Here is a 24961-nt window from a genome sequence, read left to right on the forward strand (position 1 = left end):
TGTCGATCCGCGGCAAAGACATAACGACGGGCAAACTTTCATATACCCAGTGAGACAGGTACGAGTGACAGAACAAACTACACCATAAACATGGTTTTCCTTATATGCCCTTGGATATTACTTCTGTCCACTGCTGTTTGGTTGCAAGGATATGACTACATAAGAACATCTAACTGTTTTTCTTCAACTTTAAATTGTGAATAAACATTGATTGGTTTCCGACATGTTCTTAAGTAGCAAATTATTCTTGTTACACTTTCTTTCCCTTGACCCATATTCCCTGTTGTTGTCTCTCTCTCTCTCTCTCTCTCTCTCTCTCTCTCTCTCTCTCTCTCTCTCTCTCTCTCATATGTAACAGTCGCACGAATAATAGAAACTGGAAGATTTTAATGAAATCTTAACGCTCATGTCAGTGATTTAATATTCTTCACTCAACTGTCCATTGAAAGTTCTCTCGTCGAAACAACAGCTTATCTATAATTTCTGCTAACCTGAAAGTCGTGCGTCTTTGGCGCTCTGCGGTAATCGAAGATTGTTCCTCCCAAGAAGGCGACGCTCAGATGCAGAGATGGTGGGACGCTGGACTGCATCCGTTAGTGCACGATCAAAGTGCAATTGTTACTATTGACGTTAAAGTAAACAGCATCATGCGCTAGGACGATGGTTACTTAAGGAACCAAAATTTCAATAATCAGAACTAAAATTGTGGCAGTGAATCACTCCACGGTGCGACGGCGTATATAAATACACATCAAAATGTCACGAGAGGTCAGTCATTTGCCAGTGACCGGCATGTGTTCATGTTGACAGGTCAACTACAGGCTGACTGTTTTTAGAGAAATTGTGGTTAACGATATTTTGAAATATATGTCCAAATATAGCCGACAAGTCATTGTCTACTCCTTAGATAAGAACCACATTCAGAGGGTCTACGAACAACTGTGTTTCGGTAAGAATAGCAAGAAAGAAGGCAGGAAGCTTGTGATTAACGTTGTATCGATGGCGAGATGATCAGAGATAGAGTACAGGCTGTGCCTGGAGGAAAAGGGAAGTAAGGAAGGAAGGAAGGTTAGATACGGGACCTGAGACTGGAAGATGATGGGGCAAGGAAATCGTGCGTGTCTTTTTTCAAGGAACAGTACCGGAATTTGCCTTTATGTGATGTTGGAAAACCGCGAAAAGTTTCCATCTAGATGGTCGGAAGGGAGCTCGAATCGAATCGATATTACTGCGATCTCACTGAGCCTCTTTGCTCAGTTAGAGGAAGAGCAGCGGCGTGAGTGTTTGGGTCGGCTTTAGTGCTGACACAGACACTGATTGTCAATCCCAAGACCGGCTAGAACCAAGTTCGGCCTCCTCCTACATACCGACAGACATGGAACAGCTATAAACGCACTGGACTCGCATTCGGGACGACGACACCGGTTCAACCACATGTCCTGCCACCCATATTCAAATGTTTAGTCAGTTGCCCAATTCGAGCTCATGACTACGTCGTCGGCCGAACATTAAACTGTCATATCCCACTCCTTCTTCGTTTTACATAAAATTTTTACGTCAAGAGCGTTCAACTGCATATGATTTATTCTATCTTTACTTCAAACAACCCTTTGGAGTCAAAATGGGGGATCAGGTACTCGACGTAACGTAGGAACCTTTCATTTCTGCAGTGCTTCTGACAAAAATCGTCCGCTTGCTCTTGGAAAGTTTCCAGTGTCATGTCGGCCATCTGCCCCGCCATGTGGGTGTCGAGGATGAGCGGCAAGATGTGGAAGGTGACGTAGACGCCGACCATGCCGAAGCGGTCAAAGTCGCGGCGCAGGCTGTCCAGTGGGTAGGCGTCCGCCTGCTGGAGGCGCCCCAGGGCCCGCAGCACGCGCTGCAGCTCCACGTGGTACTCTGCCAGCAGCTGGTCCACGTGGTCGCGCAGCACTTCCAGGCTGGCGCTCGTGTGCAGGAAGTACTGCAGCTCCACCGCCGGACACCCCACGTACATACCCTGCAAAGTTCAAGCAACCGTGCTTACTGTGGCCGGCTCAGCCCCTCCTGAGATTCCTCACATCCCTTTTCTAACGTGTTTCTGGAGATGTCCAGTGAGCCGATATGAAATGGAATGATCATAGGGGTGCGTCTAAAGTTAAGCATGTGGCAGACGTTTGTTCATTGGTAGGAAATCAGTAAAACGTGATTAGTCTGCAAACGAAGTTGTTTACAAAACATTCATGTTATCTATTATACTGAGAGACTTGTATCAAATAGGATTACAGCGGTTACTGAACTATACAAAGAGTGACAGCACGAATGATTGCTCGACCCATCATGACAAAAAAATCTTAACTAGCTGACACTTTAACATAGACAAAAACTGTCCCCAAAAGCCTATTTACAGACATGACCAACTAGCTTCAAATGAGAAATCTAGGGAAAAAAATGTTCAAATGTGTGTGAAATCTTATGGGACTTAATTGCCAAGGACATCAGTCCCTAAGCTTACACACTACTTAACTTAAATTATCGTAAGGACAAACACACACAACCATGCCCGAGGGAGGACTCGAACCTCCGCCGGGACCAGCCGCACAGTCCATGACTGCAGCGCCCCAGACCGCTCGGCTAATCCCGAGCGGCGAGAAATCTAGAAGTATACCACAACCCCTACGTAGTGATCTGTAGGTATCGTGCACACAAGTTTAGACTAGAAATCTCCTGGCAGATTTAAACTGTGTGGCGGACCGATAGTCGAACCTGAGACATTCGCTATTCGCAGGAAAGTATTAGGTTGGTGCGTAAGTTGTGGCGTATTTCTGTAAGTTTAACAGAACGGAGACTTTAGTTATCAACAACAACCTCCTTCACTATTTACAATAGTCTGACATCGTTAGGTTAACTTTTCGATTCCGCGACTGTAGAAATCACGTGGTTATGATGCGAAGAACTGCTCGAGCCATTTTCGTACCACTTTTTCATCCGGAAAGGAAGTTCCTTGAAGGTTGTTTGATGGAGAGCGGAAAACGTGAAAGATCTGAGGGCGCAAGATCATGTGAATAAGTCGAGTGCGAAATGACTTCCCAATCCAACTCTTGTATAGTGCTCTTTTGTCAGTCTAGAATAATGCGGGCGGGCGTGTATCATTGTCGATTAATACCTTTAAATGATCATCAATTTTCTTGCAATGCTGTGTGTACTGGCATTATTCCCGTACACAGCTGCCTCAGGTACTGTCGCCCCTCTGTTTAACTTAAGCAGAAGAATATGTCGGAAATATTCTGATTTATCCACATGGCACTCCATTTTCTAGCTTCCATAGCTCCACTCACTATCTCCAAATGACATCATGACATTGTGTAAAATCAAATGGCACCAGTGTTCTACAAATAAAAAACAGCAGATAATTAGATCTATGGCAACCGTAATACCAGCAAGCAAAACAAAAACACCAACATAACACATAGCGAGAGAACTGGCGCAGTGATCAGTGCATAAGACTTGCTTTTGGGACGACGATGGTTCAAAGCCAAGTCCAACCATCCAGATCTAGTTAGTCCATCAGTTCCCCAAATCGCGATACCAGCATGGTTCCTTTCGTTCCCCATTCTTCCCCATCCTTAAATGGTCTCTCGTTTGGAGAAATGTGCTTCTCACAAGTGACTATAGAGAATTAAGCATGTAGACATGAAGAACAAAGATGTAGAATGTTTGTTTTATTCATAAAGCTTTAAGAGTTCTCACATAAAAATTGAAGGCGCTACTGTTCTCCGCACCCTAATATATAAAAAGCAATTAATGTAAAACTAAAATGTGTACTACAAATACCATAGCATTGTTTATGTTTAGTTTAAATGTTTTCTTCTTCTTTGTACAAAGATACTTACAGAATTTTCGTTTTGTAAGTCAGTTTATTCATATGAAATACCACTAACAAGGGGACTTCACGATGCTGGGACCTCAGTTTCTTTTGTCAGAAACGTAATTTTATTAAGAATGGCGTTTAGTTTTTTGCTCAGGTGATGGGCTAGACGCTTCATACAGTTAACTACATGCCTACATGGTACATTTTCATGGTGTCTTTTTTGTTGAGATCGTAATTTAAGAACTGATAGATTATCTTTTTACCCCATCACCTTTCAGTTTTGTCAAATAAGGTGTCCTTCCTATTTAACACTTTTTTAAATAAGTGCCTCAAGTAAGTTTGTTGGGTTTCTGCCAATGCATCTTCTGTTGTTTCTACAAAATGCTCGTGTTTTATTGAAGTATTCTTGTTTAATAGTTGCAATAGTGTCTGCTTTGTCTGGTTTTGAAATAACAGCATCATTATCTTTTATTTTGTCATTAATAGCATTTACGATTTTGCTTTTTGTGATCAATTGACTTACTGGAATTTTTATTATTGTTTCTTGATTATTATGGATCTTTTACAAACTACATTGCTTTATTCTGCTGCTGGATTTTTGTTGCATATACTGCCATTTTTACACGTCCAATCATTTCTGCTTTACTACTATGGTATGAATCTCATACAGTGCTGTAAGTTCAATATTTCTGTAAACATTTTTGCTGACAAGTTCAATGTTGGGAAGGTCTCACACTCTTGTAGAATTCAAGTTTTCAATTTGAATTTGTTTTCCGGTACATGAGTTATTTATTAGTTAGTGAAGAATTAATGTTCTTACTGTGTTGATGTCTAATCGTTTATGTTATGTGTAGTAATGTTCATCGTAATGTTAAATATTGTGTTTTGTGCTAGCTTGCCCTTTTCTAGGTATGTCATGTGTATTATAGTATTCAGATGCCCTGTCTTCTTGTATTTCAGTTGGACTTCTTCTTTCACCAACATCACGTCTTATGTTTTATTTAACCAGCTAGATACATTGTTGACTTGGTACTGATCATATTGTGAGATGATTTGGTTTTTCAAGCACTTGGTGTTAGAATGTATGTGGCTTTGCAACAGAGGCATAGTAGTGGTTTCATAAAAATAATAATTTCATTTATTATTCTCTTTCAGAGTGAAGGAATGACGTGTGCATTAATTCTGATATCTAGGGGATCAACAAGTACGTATTGCTACTACAGTAGCGTGGTACATGGCAGCCAAATTTTACTATGTGACTCCCTTGTTTTTAATCATTAACAACCCAGTTTGGATGTTTGCTTTGTCAAACGCAGATCGTTTTTAATTTTTGTTCGTCTTCTGTAATTTTTGTTTCTCTGTCAGCATGAACAAAATTTTAAATGTAAGTACAAAAAGTGAAATTTCAAATTTATCATGCAGTCTTAATGGCATGAATAGATGGCAATGCAAGAAATATTTCGACAGTTACTTGGATTTGAGTTTTACATGTACTGTTGCTGGGGAGAATGACCACAGCGCATCAGTTGTTTCAGAATCCTAGCTAATAAAGGTATGCTTCCTAATAAAACGTTACGACAGTTGCCGAATCACGGTAATTCAGTAAACAAACCAACAAAGCATTTTCCCTCAAGTTAAAAGAAATGACAGAACAACGAAAGCATTCAGTAAATAAGCTACGATTCCTACAGAGGCCCTACCAAAGTTGTCTACCATGTAACCAAGGAAAATCTTATATTTTAAGAGTTGTTCTGGACATACTAAATATTATAACAACTGAATCAGCTACCAAGCAACTGTTAAAGTTCATTGCCAGAATAAAGAGGATGAGCCAGCCACTCTGCAGTACACTAAATTTAAATTTCCACAATAGGCCACACACAGCCCGAAACTTTAAAACCTTCAACACACTCACCATTAAAGGGCAGGTTCACAGCTAAATCAGCTTCTATCCATTTAATACAATATAAAAGGCGCCCAGTGAAAATGTACCTTTCAGTAAGTTGTCGAGCACATGCATCAAAGACAGGTGGAGGTGAACCTCTTTCCACGGTACAAACCCATATGTGAGGGGACAGTTTCCAATTTCGATTCAGATCAAGGACACTCATCCTGCCTGTGCAACCAGGAGGAGGAATGCCAGGTTAAATGCCGGCCGGAGTGGCCGAGCGGTTCTAGGTGCTACAGTCTGGATCCACGCGACCGCCACGGTCGCAGGTTCGAATCCTGCCTCGGGCATGGGTGTGTGTGATGTCCTTAGGCTACTTAGGTTTAAGTAGTTCTAAGTTCTAGGTGACTGTGACCTCAGCAGTTAAGTCCCATAATGCTCAGAGCCATTTGAATTTGAACCAGGCTAAATAGCTGGCTTCAATCAATCACAGCTTATTGTCCATCACTGGCAGCCACTGCTCCTCGTATGTGGATCTCTGACTCTCAAACTAAATGACAGCTTGAAGGGGAATAGCACATTGTGCCATGCTATGTTCACAGCAGGCCTGCTTGGCGGCGTACTCCGCCGAACCCTCACATGCCCTGGTTCGCGGCAGAATGATACCCAACACCCCCACTGCTGAAGCAAGTACAGTTTGTCATGTACGAGCTGGGCCATTTTCTCTGCGGGTGTCCGTGTTGCAATGAGTTTAGGACAGAAAGGGATCTGGGGCAGATGAACTGTTTGCCCAAAAGATGTCTCATCTGCTTCATTGCCTTTAGAATCGCATGGACCTCTGCAGCAAATATAGCATATTATTTGGAAATCTGAATACTGAAGACACGATTGGGCATGTAAAACGTTAAAAAAACGTTTTTGTAGCAATTTCCACAACAAGTTGATCAACACTACCGTATCAAAGATCTTTCCAGTGTAATTTGTTTCCTCATCATTGCTTTAGTTACGGAGATCAGTGAAACAGGACTATCTCCAAGTAGGTAACAAGACCCCACATGTTTTGTAACTTTTTGCAGAGTAGTACTTGGGTGGCTTTTTCAGCATTCGCAGTTATCAACACGAAATATAGATTGTACATGAATATGAAGAAAGAGATGCGAACCGCAATTTCCATTGTTTTGCCAAGATTTGAGGAACTGATATACACAAGCAAGCTCATCCTTCGAATTAATTGCATTGAAATAATAAGATTTAATAAGATTTTAAGTTGATTTAAATGTATTGTGTCAACAGTTAATAATGTATATCTATTCTTATGTCAAGGGATCTGTGGATCGTAAACGTTTGAAAACCAATGGAACAGGAAACCCATGTTCCACATCATAAATGTAACACCACTAGCCAACAGTTGAGAGTCACCGCCTAACTACTGCATAACCATATTGCGTCAAGAACCTGTTTCTGCATTAAATCACTCAATCTGGCACCAGTATGTCGCTATGACCATTGTCCAGCGTGATATTTGGGCATTCCAACATGTGACCAGAGGATACCTTCAGCATCTACATCACAACATGCTGGATCAATGTTGCGTCTAAGAAACTCCCTCTCAAGCAGCACAGGGCAGCGTGTCAGTGGCCACTTCATTGGGTTACCGCCATATCGTTCAGACTGGGAACCAATCGCTGTCCGCTGGTGCAGTAATCAATCTCAGTATTGTTCAACTAGACTGTCTGCCATAGGTTCTCCATCTGCAATCGGCTGTCCTGGGCTTTAAACTTGACCCATACTAGGCTGTCGCTGGAAGCTGGCAGGACTGGTGTTACAGATTTTGCTCCGCAGATGACATCGCCTTCAAGGCTGTCAGTACCACCTGTTCACCATGTTGACAGGAAATATGAGTCACCATCACTAACTCGGCACCAGCAGCTGCTGAGCTGCCTGTGCAGCAGGAATGCTCTGACCCTGAATCATGCTGCACTGTTTATGGCCACATGCGTGATGATGATAGCATACTATCACTGGACGTGAACCTGGGGCATAGTTGAAATCTTAAAGATCATCATTGGTACCCCACTAGTGAATTCACACTTGGAGGTTCAGACGGGTACCTTGACAAGCTTCCACCAAACCGCGAAAGGGTAGAGACCTCATGAAGCTGCTGACAACATTATATAAAGGAAAAGTACTGCAGTTATCCGTTGAATTTCAGAAAGGAGTTTTGAAACTCTAAGAGCACAGAACATGTGATATCTGAGTCTTTTTGTCATTATCTCGCACAAAAAAAATCTAGAAATTCTGCGGACAGTTGAAATATCGTGAAAGACCGGCTGTCGCAAACTTTTTCATCAATTTCCTGCACCAGTTTTTTGCTTACTATAGATGAGCAGCATTTGTCCATCTAATCTTAACTAACGTTGTAAGTGACTATCACAACCACTTATCATATTCGGTCCATATACAGCATTAATTCCATGATGAATCTCAAGTACTTTGACATTTTGACTATATAAACCGTATGAGAGTGAAATTCAATGTTACTTTCCCATTACTGCAGCTATGGACACGCTGACCTACTGGGTTAGAAAAGGTGGTTACTGTTCTGCTACCTCCACGAGGAAATGGGGGTTACTTTTCGCACTGATCTCTTAGAAAGACACCTTTGCATAGTTTCCCTCCAGTCTCGAGTCACACATACAAATAACTTTCATGTACACGGTTATCAACTGCTTATTCCTTTGTGCCAATTTCTCAGAGTCGGTTTACTGGTATAATGGTGCATCTCCAAAAGGATTCCATACTGATTAATTTAACAATATGAAAAAGTTCTCCAATATCTCACCTGAAAATCGAAGACGCGAACCTGTAGACTTTCCCCGTCCCTGCGAAACATCATGTTGTTCCTGTGGAAGTCGCCATGTAGCATAACTCTGAAATCTACTTTCGACTTTGTCACCACATCCACTGTCGTGCGCAGCAGAGGAAGCCCGAAATCGCTCAGCTTGCCCTTGTACTTGTGAAACCAAGCGTATTCTTCGAAGATCTTTAGCATTTTACCAAATCCGTCCGCCATTGAGGACTCGTAGCTCTCGAGCATCTTTTCGTTGAAGATGAGCGACTGGTGGAATAGACCGTCTGCATACTGCTCGTCGTCCAGCAAGGCGACGGAGGCGGCGTGCAGGCGGGCTAGACCTCGCACTGCGACCGTACACTGCTCCAGATCCAAAGAGACGGCCTCGTCCACCTTACGGAACCCGGAAGCGTCCAGGTCTTCAATCACCAGAAAGTCGCTCGGCGTCGAGCCCTGATAATAAAACTTGGGCCACACAGGCTGCCACTCGTCAAGGTCAACCGCTCTGAGAGCAGCCTCCACGGCCGGGAGGAAGCTGCTGTAGGCGATCTTCTCCTTGGTGAACACTCCACTTTCGATTACGTCCTTGAGGAGACCGTCGGAGTTCGGCGCGATCTTCACAATCAGCGACGTGGTCTTATCTCTCTGGGTCGCCCCAGTCACGGTGTTCCGCGAGACAACCCTGAAGGTTTCGCTCAGGTAGCCGCCACACACCTCCGCCACAGAGACGATCTGTACGCTGGATTCATCGGTTGCTGGGTCAGAGGCTTTCAGGGCGTCGGCGACAAAGGCCTTGTCCAGCCAAGACGGTGGCGTCACCTGTTTCGCTCCATCTCCTCTCGGCATGGCTGATTTATGTGCCTCGACCTTCGGAACAAAAGAGTCACATACTACGTTAAATCAGGAAATGCTATAGTATGACTGAATTTTTACATAACAACATTCGGAAAAGGTATCTTAAAACCACCAAGAGCATTGATTTATGATAAAATATTAACAAAAAATAAATAAAAACAGTATCTAAACTGAAATTTATGGGAGAAATATCTGAAGCCTTCAGAATAACTACAGGTATATAGCAACGTGATGACCTTTACCCAGTTCCTTCAGATTGTGTTCTAGAGAAAACAGTGCGAATCTGGTATGAAAGGCTGAATGAATGTAACAGATTTCTCATAATAGAGATAAGAAGGAGCTATCCGTAATTGGTTTGGAGTAATTTTAATAGTCAAGATCGTATTCAGTACTATTATTCCAGATTAACAGTTTCAAGAGTTAAGACTCGTTAAAAAAACTTGTTATATGTCCTGTTCCATTATTACTGTAACCCATACTATGTCGACATTCTAGTGGGTATTATGTAGGACAATTGACACAGGTTTGTTAAATAATATAGATCAATGGAGTACTTAATTCGTCATGTAAATGTAAACAAGTGCAGTAATCATTTTATTTGTGACAAACTGAGTTTTAATTTTGACAAACCTGTGTGGAATATCCAACTCAATATCCACTAGGATGTCAACATGGTATGTGTGATAGTCATAATGGAACGGGACGCGTAATAGCAAGTTCTTTATCTGTCAGAAGACTACAGTCTGTTGAAACCCATAACAAGGAATAAATATCACTGACTATTAAATTTTTTCGAATGAATGTAACATTTCTCCAACAACGTCGGGAAGAAGGATAACTTTGCTACTCCTTCTGAAAATGTGACATCTGCTGTAGCACAAATTAATGTTTTAGAAGAACATAGTAGATAAAACTACCTCAAGAATTTCTGTAGAGAAAGAAATAATATTTTTTAAAAACATTAAAAATGCACAAAAATTTCTGAAAACAAATATTGACCAAAATGAAAAATTTAAAAATTTAAATTTCTTGGTGAGATAATGGACGAGAATTGTTTGTAAAAAGCTGCTATGAAGGAAAGGAAACAAAATGGGAAGCGCATATGGTATAACTCGAGACTTCTACAACAAAAAATGCCTGTCGAAAAATACAAAACTAGGACACTGCCATACATTAGTGAAGCCAGAATGTCTATGAGCCAGTGAATTTCTAGCGTTAAACTAGGATTCAGATCTTTAGAAACACTAGAAAGCGAATCATTATGAAAACATTAGCCCTACGAAAAACTATGCGAAAATGGAAATTACGGATTAAGAATGAACTTTATCGACATTGGGAAAACTGATTAGAAATAATGAGGAAAAAAGGGCCCGGTAATTTTTGGAAACTTGTGTCGAATGCAAGACAGTAGACCAACCAAAGAGATCTTCAAATTGTGTATGCACTGAAGCGCCATAGAAACTGGTATAAACATGCTTATTCAAATACAGAGATTTGTAAACATGCAGAATAAGACGCTGTCAATGTAAGACAACGAGTATCTGCTGCAGTTGTTTGATCGGTTACTGCTGCTACAACAGCATGTCATCAAGATTTAAGTGAGTTTGGAGGTGGTGTTATAGTTGGCGCACAATCAATGGGACACAGCATCTCTGAGGTAGCGATGAAGTGTGGATTTTCCCTTACGACCATTTCACGAATGAGTAGCAGGAATCCGGTAAAACATCAAATTTCCAACATCGCTGCGGCCGGGAAAAGATCCTGCAACAACGGGACCAACGACGACTGAAGAGAATCGTTCAACGTGACAGAAGTTCAATGCTGGGCCATCAACTAGTGTCAGCATGCGAACCATCAACGAAACGTCATCGATACGGGCTTTCGGAGCCGAAGGCCCACTCGTGTACCCTTGATGACTGCACGACACAAAGGTGATGCCTCGCCATATGTAAACATCCCGTCTGTTCACCTGAATCCATTCATGTCCATTGTTCATTCCGAATGACTTGGACAATTCCAGCAGGACAATGCGATACCTCACACATCCAGAATTGCTATACAGAGGCTCCAGGGACACACTTCCGAGCTTAAGCACACACTGGCCACCAATAAAGGGTTTTGGACATCCCTGCATGACTCATGGTGTCAATTCCCTCCAGTACTATTTCAGACAATTATATATACACAAATTGAAGTCCCCTGCTCGCCTCTTTCTGTGTGTCCGGGCTAATCTGAAGAATCACAGCGGAGATTTCGATACGATTTTGAATCCTTTGGGCTAATATCTTGCATATATATATATATATATATATATATATATATATATATATATATATACACTCCTGGAAATGGAAAAAAGAACACATTGGCACCGGTGTGTCAGACCCACCATACTTGCTCCGGACACTGCGAGAGGGCTGTACAAGCAATGATCACACGCACGGCACAGCGGACACACCAGGAACCGCGGTGTTGGCCGTCGAATGGCGCTAGCTGCGCAGCATTTGTGCACCGCCGCTGTCAGTGTCAGCCAGTTTGCCGTGGCATACGGAGCTCCATCGCAGTCTTTAACACTGGTAGCATGCCGCGACAGCGTGGACGTGAACCGTATGTGCAGTTGTCGGACTTTGAGCGAGGGCGTATAGTGGGCATGCGGGAGGCCGGGTGGACGTACCGCCGAATTGCTCAACACGTGGGGCGTGAGGTCTCCACAGTACATCGATGTTGTCGCCAGTGGTCGGCGGAAGGTGCACGTGCCCGTCGACCTGGGACCGGACCGCAGCGACGCACGGATGCACGCCAAGACCGTAGGATCCCACGCAGTGCCGTAGGGGACCGCACCGCCACTTCCCAGCAAATTAGGGACACTGTTGCTCCTGGGGTATCGGCGAGGACCATTCGCAACCGTCTCCATGAAGCTGGGCTACGGTCCCGCACACCGTTAGGCCGTCTTCCGCCCACGTCCCAACATCGTGCAGCCCGCCTCCAGTGGTGTCGCGACAGGCGTGAATGGAGGGACGAATGGAGACGTGTCGTCTTCAGCGATGAGAGTCGCTTCTGCCTTGGTGCCAATGATGGTCGTATGCGTGTTTGGCGCCGTGCAGGTGAGCGCCACAATCAGGACTGCATACGACCGAGGCACACAAAGCCAACACCCGGCATCATGGTGTGGGGAGCGATCTCCTACACTGGCCGTACACCACTGGTGATCGTCGAGGGGACACTGAATAGTGCACGGTACATCCAAACCGTCATCGAACCCATCGTTCTACCATTCCTAGACCGGCAAGGGAACTTGCTGTTCCAACAGGACAATGCACGTCCGCATGTATCCCGTGCCACCCAACGTGCTCTAGAAGGTGCAAGTCAACTACCCTGGCTAGCAAGATCTCCGGATCTGTCCCCCATTGAGCATGTTTGGGACTGGATGAAGCGTCGTCTCACGCGGTCTGCACGTCCAGCACGAACGCTGGTCCAACTGAGGCGCCAGGTGGAAATGGCATGGCAAGCCGTTCCACAGGACTACATCCAGCATCTCTACGATCGTCTCCATGGGAGAATAGCAGCCTGCATTGCTGCGAAAGGTGGATATACACTGTAGTAGTGCCGACATTGTGCATGCTCTGTTGCCTGTGTCTATGTGCCTGTGGTTCTGTCAGTGTGATCATGTGATGTATCTGACCCCAGGAATGTGTCAATAAAGTTTCCCCTTCCTGGGACAATGAATTCACGGTGTTCTTATTTCAATTTCCAGGAGTGTATATATATATATATATATATATAAGACTCGAGAAGGTCTACGAATCTACGATTTTTGCCTGTTATCGATGTCGATACTTGCAAGATATTAGCTCAAAGGATTCAAAATCGTATCAAAATCTCCGCTGTAATTCTTCAGATTAACCCGGACACACAGAAAGAGGCGAGTAGGGGACTTCAGTTTGTGTATAGGTAGAGAGGTAACATTTAATAAAACATCTGTTTATCTATTAAAAATTGACTACAACTTACATTTTACGTTTGAATGCATGACTGTTCGTCTTAGACTTTTGAGTGATGATGAATGCAAAGTATGTTCAGATGGCAAAAGATTTTTATATGATGTTATTAGAGTTTAACAAGTTTCAGAATCTTTACTTTACTCGTCCTGTCAAACCTTGATTTCATGATTATAGGTCAACGGAAAGTACCCTATTGGTTTTGATGAGTGATTTTTTTTATCAAAATATGTGATATTAATGACTATCTTTTGATTGCATTGACTTATAAACTTATATTTTTTTAAACCACACTGTGACCTTAGACTTTAGTATGTAAAATAAATCTGAATTTGATACGCCAACGTGTTTCAGAAAATAAAATGGTCTTAATTGATGGACAGACAACAAAGCGATCTTACAGACTGAGGTTTTACAGACTGAGGCACGCAACCCTAAAAATAATAAAAATTAATAATCACAAAAGGCGAATGGTTACAGTTGTTTCTGAAGAAATTTTAATAATAATATTAATTATTATTATTTTTACCGGCATAGATTGTAAATAATCATGTTGCCAAATAGTACCGACACAACACGGCAGAGAGATTCGTTGAAATTTGTTGGTGTGAACGTGATGTAAGATGGAAACTAGTCTGAAATAATAATATACATTTTGGCATTTTCCTCTTTCGCCTACACAGTTCTAACTTCAAAGAACTCTAAGGTTTGAATCCATTCTGATTTGTCTAATTATCAACTACAGCTACAATACACTAGATTCTTTTTAATGCAGTAAACTTCACCATTTAAATCAATTGTGTGTGAGTGTGTGTGTGTGTGTGTGTGTGTGTGTGTGTGTGTGTGTCTTGATTCATAACGATGCAATTTTAATCTCCAGATACCATTCGTTAATACACCGAATCTTTATCTTGTGCCAGGTATATATTTCATCGATAATACTTATGAAGCAAAATTCTAATTTGTGTTGGCACTCTAACCTGGATGCCTGACAGTACTTTCTGAGCTACGCTGTCCAAGCTAGTCTTACGAGCCGATCTAAACCAACTTTCCATTGACCTCAACCCTTCCCAAACGGCTCGGGCACGTCCGTGACGCGTGCTCCAAAATCACAATTGGTAGCACACTGTTCACGAAGTCAGAAATGTGCTAGGACCAACAAAGAAAGGTGCTAAACTGCACTCGTCTGGAGTCAATGAAAGCAGCTGCGAGTAAGGAAGTGTATGTCGGTGAGACGGTGAGATCTGTTATCAGAAGCCTCACCAGATACGAGTGACATTTATGTTGTCGAATCTAAAGTATCTGGACATACCTATGTAATGCGGAACTGACACCGCCAGTGTAAAAGACAGCCGTCAGGAGACCACAGTGACTTCGATTTTGGGATAGTCGATGGTAACGTAATAAATCAGCCAAATCTACAGCTGGCGACGTGAATGGATTAGAAATGTGAAGGGGAAACCACAGATAAACCATGACCAGGCAGACCTCATGTGCTGACAGAGAAGGACCGTCGTAACTGCCGTGGGTTGTAAAAAATCGCTTAAATCAGCGGAAGGAATCATTCATGTGATCCACAGTGCTACCAGCAGTCCAAAGTTCACAGTGACTGGATATGGAGCTAAGAATGGGCAGCTCCTCGTAAGCCATATATTTGCGTAGTGAACGCGCACTTAAGACGGTGTGAAGAGCGACACCACTGGAGAATGGAAGTGGATAAGTGGAAGTGGATAAGTGGAAACGAGTGCTTTGGAGTGTCGCATCAAGCTGTACCCTGCTGCAATCCAATGGAAGGGTTTGGGTTTGACTAATGCATGGAGAATTTTACCTCTCATCAAGAGTAAACCAAACACTCAAAATGGAGAAGATGACGTTACAGTATGGGCGTCTTTTTAGTGTTACAGTGCGGTGCACTTATTGCGCTTAAGAAAACACTATATGTGGAAGGATATGAATTTACAGCATTGTGCAATAAGTAGAGCAGAGGGACAGTATCGAAACGAGGATTCCTTTCATAAGCACTACAATGCAACATATCATGGAGCAGCATCCTTTAAGCTACCGTTTGTGGACATTCCTGAAATGGGCGAACCTACCCAGAATCCCGACCTGAACCTATTGGAATACCTTCGGCATGAGTAGAAACACGGATTTTGCTCCAACCCCTGCGTCCAATGTCACTACCTTCTCTGGTTTCGGGTCTGCCATTCCTCATCGATCACTCAGTCACCTCGATGAAATTGTCCCCAGCAGAGTTCACGCCATCATAAAAGAGAAGGGTGGACACCACTAATGGATGATCGGATACTTTTGATCCGAGAGTGTATAACTCGTACAACGCAAGTGAGCGGTGACGAGCTTCACAGTGAGTGCAGAGTTCCAGAGAGCTCTTACTCTACCTAGGAAGCCACTCACCCAGGATATGAACACCATTTGCAGCATTGTGTACTGTGTACATCAGAGGTACAGCTGGGGGACGAGGAAGATACCAGAAGTGGTTGAGATTTTTTGATGCAGTTTCACAACATTGACAGGCTTTCGTCATCACGGCCGTCAGCTGCGATTGGATCCTGGCCTCAAGAGAATATTTAAGAACGAGCAGCGCGTTATGTCGCGACGACCTTTAGTAACCATGTGAGTGGCGAGGAGATGCTCATAACACTCCCCTGGCAGACATAACAAGAGTCTCCGAGGACATAAGGGAAGTGTTATGCATTACGGAAATGCTTACTGTTAAAATTCACAGAACTGACTTTCCACGAAAAGTCGTCAGGTATGTTGCTACCTCTCATGGATATGTCGTTAACTGACCGTAGCCGAGCGAGTCTGAGGCGCCTTTTCACGGTTCGCGCTCCTCCTCCTCCTCCCCCCCCCCCCCCCCCCGTCAGAGGTTCGACAAATTTCCAAACTGATCATAATCTGCAATTTTCATAAATCCAGAAGCATACGGAGGTTCATAGACAGTCATCCTTATGGTGTACCATTATTGCATGGCAAAACGACAAAACAACAGGCAATAAGAACAGAGAATAAAAAGATGCATTTGTTAAGATAGTGGCAGAGTATACTCTACTGGAAGCCCGCCCGGTTAGTCGTACGCTCTAACGCACGGCTTTCCGGATTGGGAAGAGCGCCTGGTCCCTGGCACGAATCCACCCGGCGGACTTGTGTCGAGGTCCGGTGAGCCGACCAGTCTGTGGATGGTTTTTAAGCGGTTTTCCATCTGCCTCTGCGAATGCGGGCTGGTTCCCCTTATTCTGCCTCAGCTACACTATGTCGGCGATTGCTGCGCAAACAAGTTCACCACGTACGCGTACACCACCATTACTCTACCACGCAAACATAGGGGTTACACTCGTCTGGTGTAAGACGTTCCCTGGGTGGTCGTGGGGGGGGGGGGGGGGGTTCCACCGGGGGCCGAACCGCACAATAACTCTGTGGGGCGGCGCAGGGGTGAAGTGGACTGCGGTAGTCGTCGTAGGGTTGTGAACCACTGCGGCTGCGGCGGGGACAGAGCCTCTCCGTCGTTTCTAGGTCCTGGTTAACATGCAATACAATACTCTACTGGACATGCAGAGGAAAGAAGCCTTCAGACAAGAACTTGCTGTAAAGGTGACAAAAGTTATGGGATAGCGATATGCACATATACAGATCGCGGTAGTACAACATACACAAGGTATAAAAGGGCAGTGTATCGGTGCAGCTGTCATTTGTACGCAGGTGATTCATGTGAAAAGATTTCCGACTTCATTATGGCAGCACGACGCGAATTAAAACACTTTGAACGCGGAATGGTAGTTGGAGCTAGAGACATGGGACAATCCATTTTGGAAATCGTTAGGGAATTCAATATTCCGAGTTCAACAATGTCAAGTGTGTGCTGAGAATACCATTCTCAGACATTATTTCCCACCACGAACAACGCAACCGTCCACGGCCTTCACTTAAAGACCAAGAGCAGCTGCATTTGTGTACAGGTGTCGGTGCTAACAGACAAGCAACACCGCGTAAAATAGCCACAGGAATCGATGTGAGACGTACGACGAACGTATCCGCTATGAAAGTGCGACGAAATTTGGCATTAATGGGCTGTGGTAGCAGACGATCGTCCCGGGTACCAAAGCTATTTGCATAACATCGCCTGCAGCTCGTCTCCTGGGCCGGCTGGTGTGGCCGAGCGGTTCTAGGCGCTTCAGTCTGGAGCCGCGTGATCGCTACGGTCGCAGGTTCGAATCCTGCCTCGGCATGGATGTGTGTGATGTCCTTAGGTTAGTTAGGTTTAAGTAGTTCTAAGTTCTAGGGGACTGATGACCTCAGATGTTAAGTCCCATAGCGCTCAGAGCCATTTGAACCAATCCTCTCCTGGGCTCTAACCTCATCTATTGACCCCCTAGACGACTGGAAACCTGGTCTGGTCAGATGAGCACCGGTTTCAGTTGGTTAGAGCTGATGGTAGTGTTCCAGTGTGGCGCAGGAAGCAGATAGTGGCTCCATAATGGTGCTGTAAACGTGGAAAGGATTAGGATCCGCTGGTCCACCTCAACCGATCGTGAGCTGAAGATCGTTACGTTCGGCTACTTGGACACCATTGCAGCCCTTCAGTGATGGAATTGTTATGGATGACAACGTGCCACTTCACGGGGCCACAGTTGTTCACGATTGGGTTGAAGAACATTCGGGACAATTTGAGCGAATGATTTGGTTAAAATGGTTCAAATGGCTCTGAGCGCTATGGGACCTCTGAGGTCATCAGCTCCCTAGAACTTAGAACCACTTGAATCTAACTAACCTAAGGATATCACACACATCCATGCCCGAGGCAGGATTCGAACGTGCGACCGTAGCGGTCGTGCGGCACCAGACTGTAGCGCCTAGAACCGCTTGGCCACTCCGGCCGGCAGCGAATGATTTGACCAACCAGATCGCGAGAGATGAATCCCATCGAACATTTATGGGACATAATCGAGATGTCAGTCCGTGCTAAAATCCTGCATCGGCAACACTTTCGTAGTTATGGATGGCAATAAAGGCAGCATGTCTCAATATTTCTACAAGAGACTTCCAACGACTTGTTGAGTCCATGCCACATCGAGTTGCTGCACTACGCCGAGCAAAAGGAGGCCAGATGCGATATTAGGAGGTATCCCATGACTTTCGTCCCCTCAGTGTAATATTTGAGAACGAATTAAAGGAACGCATGGCTAGATCCGGAATTGACAGAACCGCGATGATATAGCTGAGGTAGATGCAAAACAACAATAAAAAATGGAAGGAACGATCAAGAAGTTTCCACTCGATGGTCTTAGTGTCCAGAATCTGTATGTTAGTCAGACAAATTTGCCGTGAGCATTGACAATCATCCAACTAGCGCATCAAATTAAAGATACCCATTTTGCAGAACACAGTGTTCTGCTACGTAAAATAGTCACATTCTCGTCCGACAGGAATCGTCAACCCTTCAGGGTGTTTCTTTAAGGGACCAAAGGCGTGACAATCGTATGGGGAGAGAATGGGCCTATGGTGCCGGTGCTCGGCTGTCTCCCACGTGACTCGGCGTAACTTCTGCATTTTCGACATGGGGACGTGCGTTGTCATGAAGCAGCAGCACCCGACAACGGTGGCTTTTCACAGGCATGCTGCTCCGTTTCTCCCTACACGTTCTTCATTCTCCGATGGACGTCTACGTCCGTAGTTCCACGTTCACACATTTGTCGCTCGCACGCCGGAAAGACACGATGCCAGTCTAATCCCTAGCCTGCATGTCGGTGCCACATCGGAGTCGCGCTTCGTTGCACACAGGCTACAGCCACATCCTCGGACGAAGACTTTTTGATCGCCCCTTACAGTTTAAAAAATCGGAGACGAAATGAGTAAATAAAGACTGAACGCCAGAACAAATCTCACGGAAGTGGTTCTGCTGCTGCTGCTTATGATAAGCACGGTAAATGCCAATAATAGGATAAACACTTACTTTGACGCAAAACTAAATTCGATCGCTACGGGCATGATTTTATGCACAACCATTCTCTGATACGTAACAATCCCCTCGCAGTGTTTGTATGTTCGCAATCGTGGAACAAACGAACTGCATTAGCAGTCTCCCGCAGTGAGGGGTGAATTTCCGTCTTCCGGTGGCTCATTACGTTACCAGTCACGGCAAATCACGCTGATGAGGTACTTCACCAAGCCGTCCCTCCCAGAAATAAACACCTGTACTGAAAACAAATCACTTATGCGTCTCCTGTACTTGACTACCGCTCCATGAATCCTAAGAAACTACAGTTTATTACCCGCGTCATCAGACACGTATACAGAGTGGAAGGAGTTTTTACCAATTTTTTGTGCATTGTTAACCATTTGTGATTCATCCTCCCCGCACTGTTCGGCACTTTCTTCCTCATTAATCATTAGTTTTCTGGTATGTTAGTATATTCTTCGGGGGTCTATTTAGGAGATTTGTGCCCATAGTTCTCCCATGATCACAAAGGAAGCCGGTATTCCTGCCACTGCCGATAATATCGTACGACAGTTAGTGGCGACACAACTTTGAAGCCCGCTACTTCCTTCTTTTGCCGTTCCGTCACATCAGTGTCGGGTGCCATTGTACCTGAGCCTCGCCCCCCCCCCCCCCCCCCCAAAAAAAAAAAAAAAGCTTTGCCGTGTACTGTTTCCACGGACACACTGAATATTTAATATTTGTCAGAAATCTCGAGTCTTCCACACTTGACTTGCTTCTACGTCACTAACAAACTCGAAAGCTACTACCACCGCATCATCTGCATTTACATCTATACTCCGCAAGTAACTTCATGGTGCGATGCGGAGGGTATTTTCTGTGCACTTGTCACGTTTTATGTTCCAGTTTCCCGGTCGGCGGAAGGATGAGTTCACCAGATGATTAAGTACTTGATAATGTATCAGCTCCAGTAGCGTAAAAAGGTTTTTATTGAGAAAATTGTCTTTGGCCCCTAGGTCCTCCTCAGGTGATCTGCAGTTAGTAACTGTGAAAATAAAGACATACAGTAAGTGTCTTAAAACAAGCTACACGCAGAGTAATTATGAAGTAGGTCGCATAACAACTCATCACAAAGTTTAAGAAAACGCATGTACAGAACAAAAGTTTCGGATAAATTTAACCAAATCTTTTCAGTGGATAACACTAACATCTTAAACTCTTTCTCAACTCGACATCTCACTTATATACACAAGTATTGACTCAATTTTTAGGCAACCAAATAAGAAGCTGCTGTACAGAATATGAAATCAAAAATCATCGTTGTGGTCTTGATCTCAGCTGATTGTGCGAATAGTGTGATTCTTGTTGAAAAATGAACAGCATAGCACCAACTTTTTAAATTACGAAATAACTTTTTTCTTGCAAGTAGACTATGTATAAACTATGAATAAATGAAATGGTATTATACTGTACGGGTAAGACGAACGAATTTGCACCTTTTTAACAGAGTAGTCCTGTATTCGGGAAGACAGAGGCTCTAATAGCCATATGGTTATCATGCTATATATCTTCCTTGTTTTCCCTAAATTACTGCAGTCAAAAGCCAGGATTGCTCTTACTATAAGACCACGGCCTATTATGGCCAAACTAGACCTACAACAATTTAATTATATCCAATATCCTTTGGAAGTGTCAGCAATGGGTGCGGAAGATGAATTGAACAATAGCTGGACACAAATGAAAAATATAAAAGAGCACGTTTGAAACGAAATGGTAATCCCGTAATACATGCAACCAGACATTTTCGAAAACAGCTCTGTAAGTACATATTAAACAGTAAATAATTCACCTTACATGGGACGATCGGAGTACATAGACGAAGAAAGAACCTGCACGGTAAGACAGAAATGAAATGAGACAGACTGACCAACAGAAACATCTCTAGACAAAAGTATCGTTTTTAGTGGATTTTCATGTGTGTCCTCGGGCTTTACAGTGTACGATTCACTTTCATACAATGCTATGTAACAAACGTACATTCTCGGAAGTTTATTCTTTAAATTAAGGCCTATGTTTCACACTAGTAGACTTCTTTTGGCCAGGACTCCATTTTGTGCTTGTACTAACCTGCTTTTGTATCCTTGTTTTGTCAGTCAGAGGTTATCTTCCTTTCAATGTAGCAGAATTCTCTAACTTCATGGTGACCAATTTGTGTGATAAATTTATCTGTAATCTCATTTCTACTATTCCTCATTACATTCATCTTTCTTCGGTTTACTCTCAAACCATAGTGTATGCTCAAGAGACTGTTCATTCCATTCGGCAGATCCTGTCACTCTTTCTAACTTTCACTGAGGATAGCAATGTCATCAGTGGACCTTTTCGTTGATATCCTTTCACCCTGATTTTCATTCACACTGGTTAACCTTTCTTTCTTTCTTTCTTTCTTTGTTTCTTTCTTTCATTTCCGACACTTCTTCTTCGATGTCTAGATTGAACAGTAGGGGTGAAAGGCTACAATCCTGCTTGATACCCTTTCTGATATGAGAGTTTCGTTCTTTGTCTTCGATTGTTATTGTTTACTTTTGGTTCTTGTATATTACCTGTCTTTTCCTAAAACTTACCCCTATTTTCCTCATAATTTCGAACATCTCGTACCATTTGACATTGTCGAACGCTACGACCGTGTCTTGATTTTTCTTTAGTCTTACTTTCATCATCAAACACGTCAGAACTGCCCCTATGGTGCCTTTACCTTTCCTAATGCCAAAATTACCCTCATGTAATAGAACCTTAATTTTCTTTTCTATTCTTCTGTAAATTATTTTTGTCATCAACTTGGATGCATGAACCGTTAAGCTGATTGCGCGAAAATTCTCGCTCTTGTCAGCTCTTTCAATCTTCGGGATTGTGTAGATGATGTTTTTCCGAAAGTCAGCTGGTATATCTCAAGTCTGAAATTCTCAAGACTAACGTAAATACTGGTTTTGTTCCTCCTCTCCCCCCCCCCCCCCCCCCCCCATGATTTTAGAAATTCTAACAGAATGTTATCTGTCCCTTCTGCCTCATACAGTCTTAATTATTCCAAATCTCCTCTAAATTCTAATTCTAGTACTGGATCCGAATTACCAATTTCCTTTTAACTTCACCGAAGACTGCTTTGACTTTTCTGAATCCTGACTCAGTCCTTCCGACAATCATTTCTTTTCAGATTTCTTCATGTTTTTCATGCAGCCAGTTCGCCTGAGCTCCCCCTCATTCCCTATTTATTTCAATTCTAAGTGACTTATTTCCGTATTCCTTAATTTCTCTGGACATTTTTGTACTTCTTTCATCGATCAACTGAAGTATTTCTTCTGTTACCCATGGTTTCTTTGCAGTTACCGTTTTGTGCCTATCTTATCTTTTTCTCCCCAACTTCCGCGACTGTCCTTTTTGAGAGATGACCATTTTTCTTCCACTGAACTGCCTACTGAGCTATTCCTTGGCGCAATATTATAGCCTCAGAGAACTTCAAGCGTATCCCTTAATTCAGTACAACTTCCGTACCCCGTTTCTAAACATTGATTCTTCCTGACTGGTTTCTTAAACTTCAGCCTACTCTTCATCACTACTAGATTGTGATATGGGTCTAAATGAGTGTATATCTGCTCCTTGGTACGCCTTACAACCCTTAATCTGATTTCGAAATATCTGCCTGACCTTTATGTAATCAAACTCCCAGTTTTTCCAAGTATACCTCCTCCTCTTGTGATTTTTGAACAGAGGATTCGTTGTTACTAGCTGAAATTTATTGCAGAATTCAGTCTTCCGCCTCTCGCAGTCCCAATACCAAGCCCGTAACTCTTTCTTCTACTCCTTCCCCTACAATTGCATTCCAATCCCCCACGAATACTAGATTTTCGTCTCCCTTTACGTACTGAATCATACTATAGCTCATACATATTTTTCTCAGAATTTCGAACATTCCTAAGTCAACAAATCCTTTTACCCGGTCTTCCAGGTCTTTATGTTTCTTTTTTAAGTCTCCGTTCCAGTATCAAGCACATCAGAATAGCCTTTCTGATGCCTTTACCTTTCCTGAAGGTACACGGGTTGTCATCTAAAGAGATTCAGATTCCTTTTCCAGCCTTCTGTACACAATTAGTTAAACAAATTACGGTTGCCAGTCCCAGCGTGTACTGAAAAACGTTATCGGAATTCACTTCAGGTGAACAGGAGGGTGTTCTCTCTGTACATCCAACTACACGAGTCTATTGAAGACAAAAACCAGTCTCGCAGGTGAGTAAACGTTCAAGGAGTGAGAGACGTCGTATCGTGCATCGTCACTACTGCTTCATGACTCTGCACCTCTTATTAGACAAGAGCGTAGCAAAGACGCAGTCTGCAAAGAGCCAGTAATCGGCGTTCTCCCACCTTACATGATTTTAACCATCCGCCTCATCTCACTCCAAATTCGGTGTTTCTCTGGCGAACAAAGATACCATCGCAGTGTCTCTGAGGTCGTTTGTAAATTGGTCCTATTACACGCATGTGGCTGCAGATCGCACACTTTCCAAGTCGCTACAGACAGAAGGCTGCCCGCATACAACTTTTGCTGTTTCTTTCATTTACCGCTGGCTTTGTTCGCCAGAAAAACACCACATGATGTTCAGATGAAAGCCTTCTCCACAAGACGAACTGTGTCGCGTCTCTCTTAACCTGACAGCTCTTATATTAATAACAAACAGCATAAGAATATGCAATACAGGCATTCACGGCCGGTATTTATCCTATATTCTTTGTGACACGTGTTGTATGGGTTTAATTCAGGAGTTTTTCTGTGCCTAAACTTTTATCAAGTTCCTATCATGCCGTTGTACAGAGGTCACAGAAGTTCGAACTTAAAAAAAGTAACGTTAAAAGGAAATAAGAGGAAAAACTAAAGTCAGACAAGTTGTATACCTTAATGCTATACGTATAAATTATCGTTTTATACTGTAGCTGTTACTACTTTTATTAACATCACCACCACCACCACCACCACCACCACCACCACCGTTACTGTTACTATTGTCACTACTAATGACTGCAGCTGCAGCAGTAGAAGTAATGCCAATATTAATTTTGTTAGTTCATAGTCAGTATAATTTATTCACACGGGCACTGCAGACACTCGGATCATTTTAATGCCAGTCGTCATACTAAAATTGTTAATTATTTAGGTTACTATGATGTAATTTATACTGTATGTGAGAAACCCCAGTCCGATGTAAGAGGGCCTGAAGGTTCTAATAGGTCAGTATAAATAAATAATAGATAAATAAATAAATAAAAGACAGCTAACTCTTCTGCTGTTTAAGTTACGGAACACGCGTCAGCATGACTCTTAGTAGCGGTCGGATGGCGTCACAATTGCTAGCTGTGAGATTACCAATAAAAAATTCTATAGTTTCGGCTAAGTTTGAAAATTAAGTTATTACATCTTTATAGCTTCTGAGGATATCTCCCGAAGTAGCGGACGAAACGTTAGGCACAAAAATATGCCTTGGAGCTTTGCCAAACATACCTGGCAATGCCCATA

At 43.2% G+C, this 24961-nt stretch overlaps 1 protein-coding gene across 1 annotated transcript in view; it reads right to left on the reverse strand.

The window, feature by feature from the left end:
• Positions 1-315: 315 nt before the first annotated feature.
• Positions 316-24961, reverse strand: part of LOC124593709 — a 55962-nt gene continuing 31316 nt past the window's right edge. The window contains exons 2-3 of the mRNA XM_047132017.1: positions 8581-9456; positions 316-1999 (exon numbers count right to left, since the gene is read on the reverse strand). Of these exons, the coding sequence (XP_046987973.1) occupies positions 1583-1999; positions 8581-9435 (1272 nt within the window). The 5' untranslated portion in view covers positions 9436-9456 and the 3' untranslated portion in view covers positions 316-1582. The remainder of the gene's footprint in view (positions 2000-8580; positions 9457-24961) is intronic.

The sequence above is a fragment of the Schistocerca americana genome, chromosome 2 (genome assembly GCF_021461395.2).
Source record: "Schistocerca americana isolate TAMUIC-IGC-003095 chromosome 2, iqSchAmer2.1, whole genome shotgun sequence".
Lineage (NCBI taxonomy): Eukaryota > Metazoa > Arthropoda > Insecta > Orthoptera > Acrididae > Schistocerca > Schistocerca americana.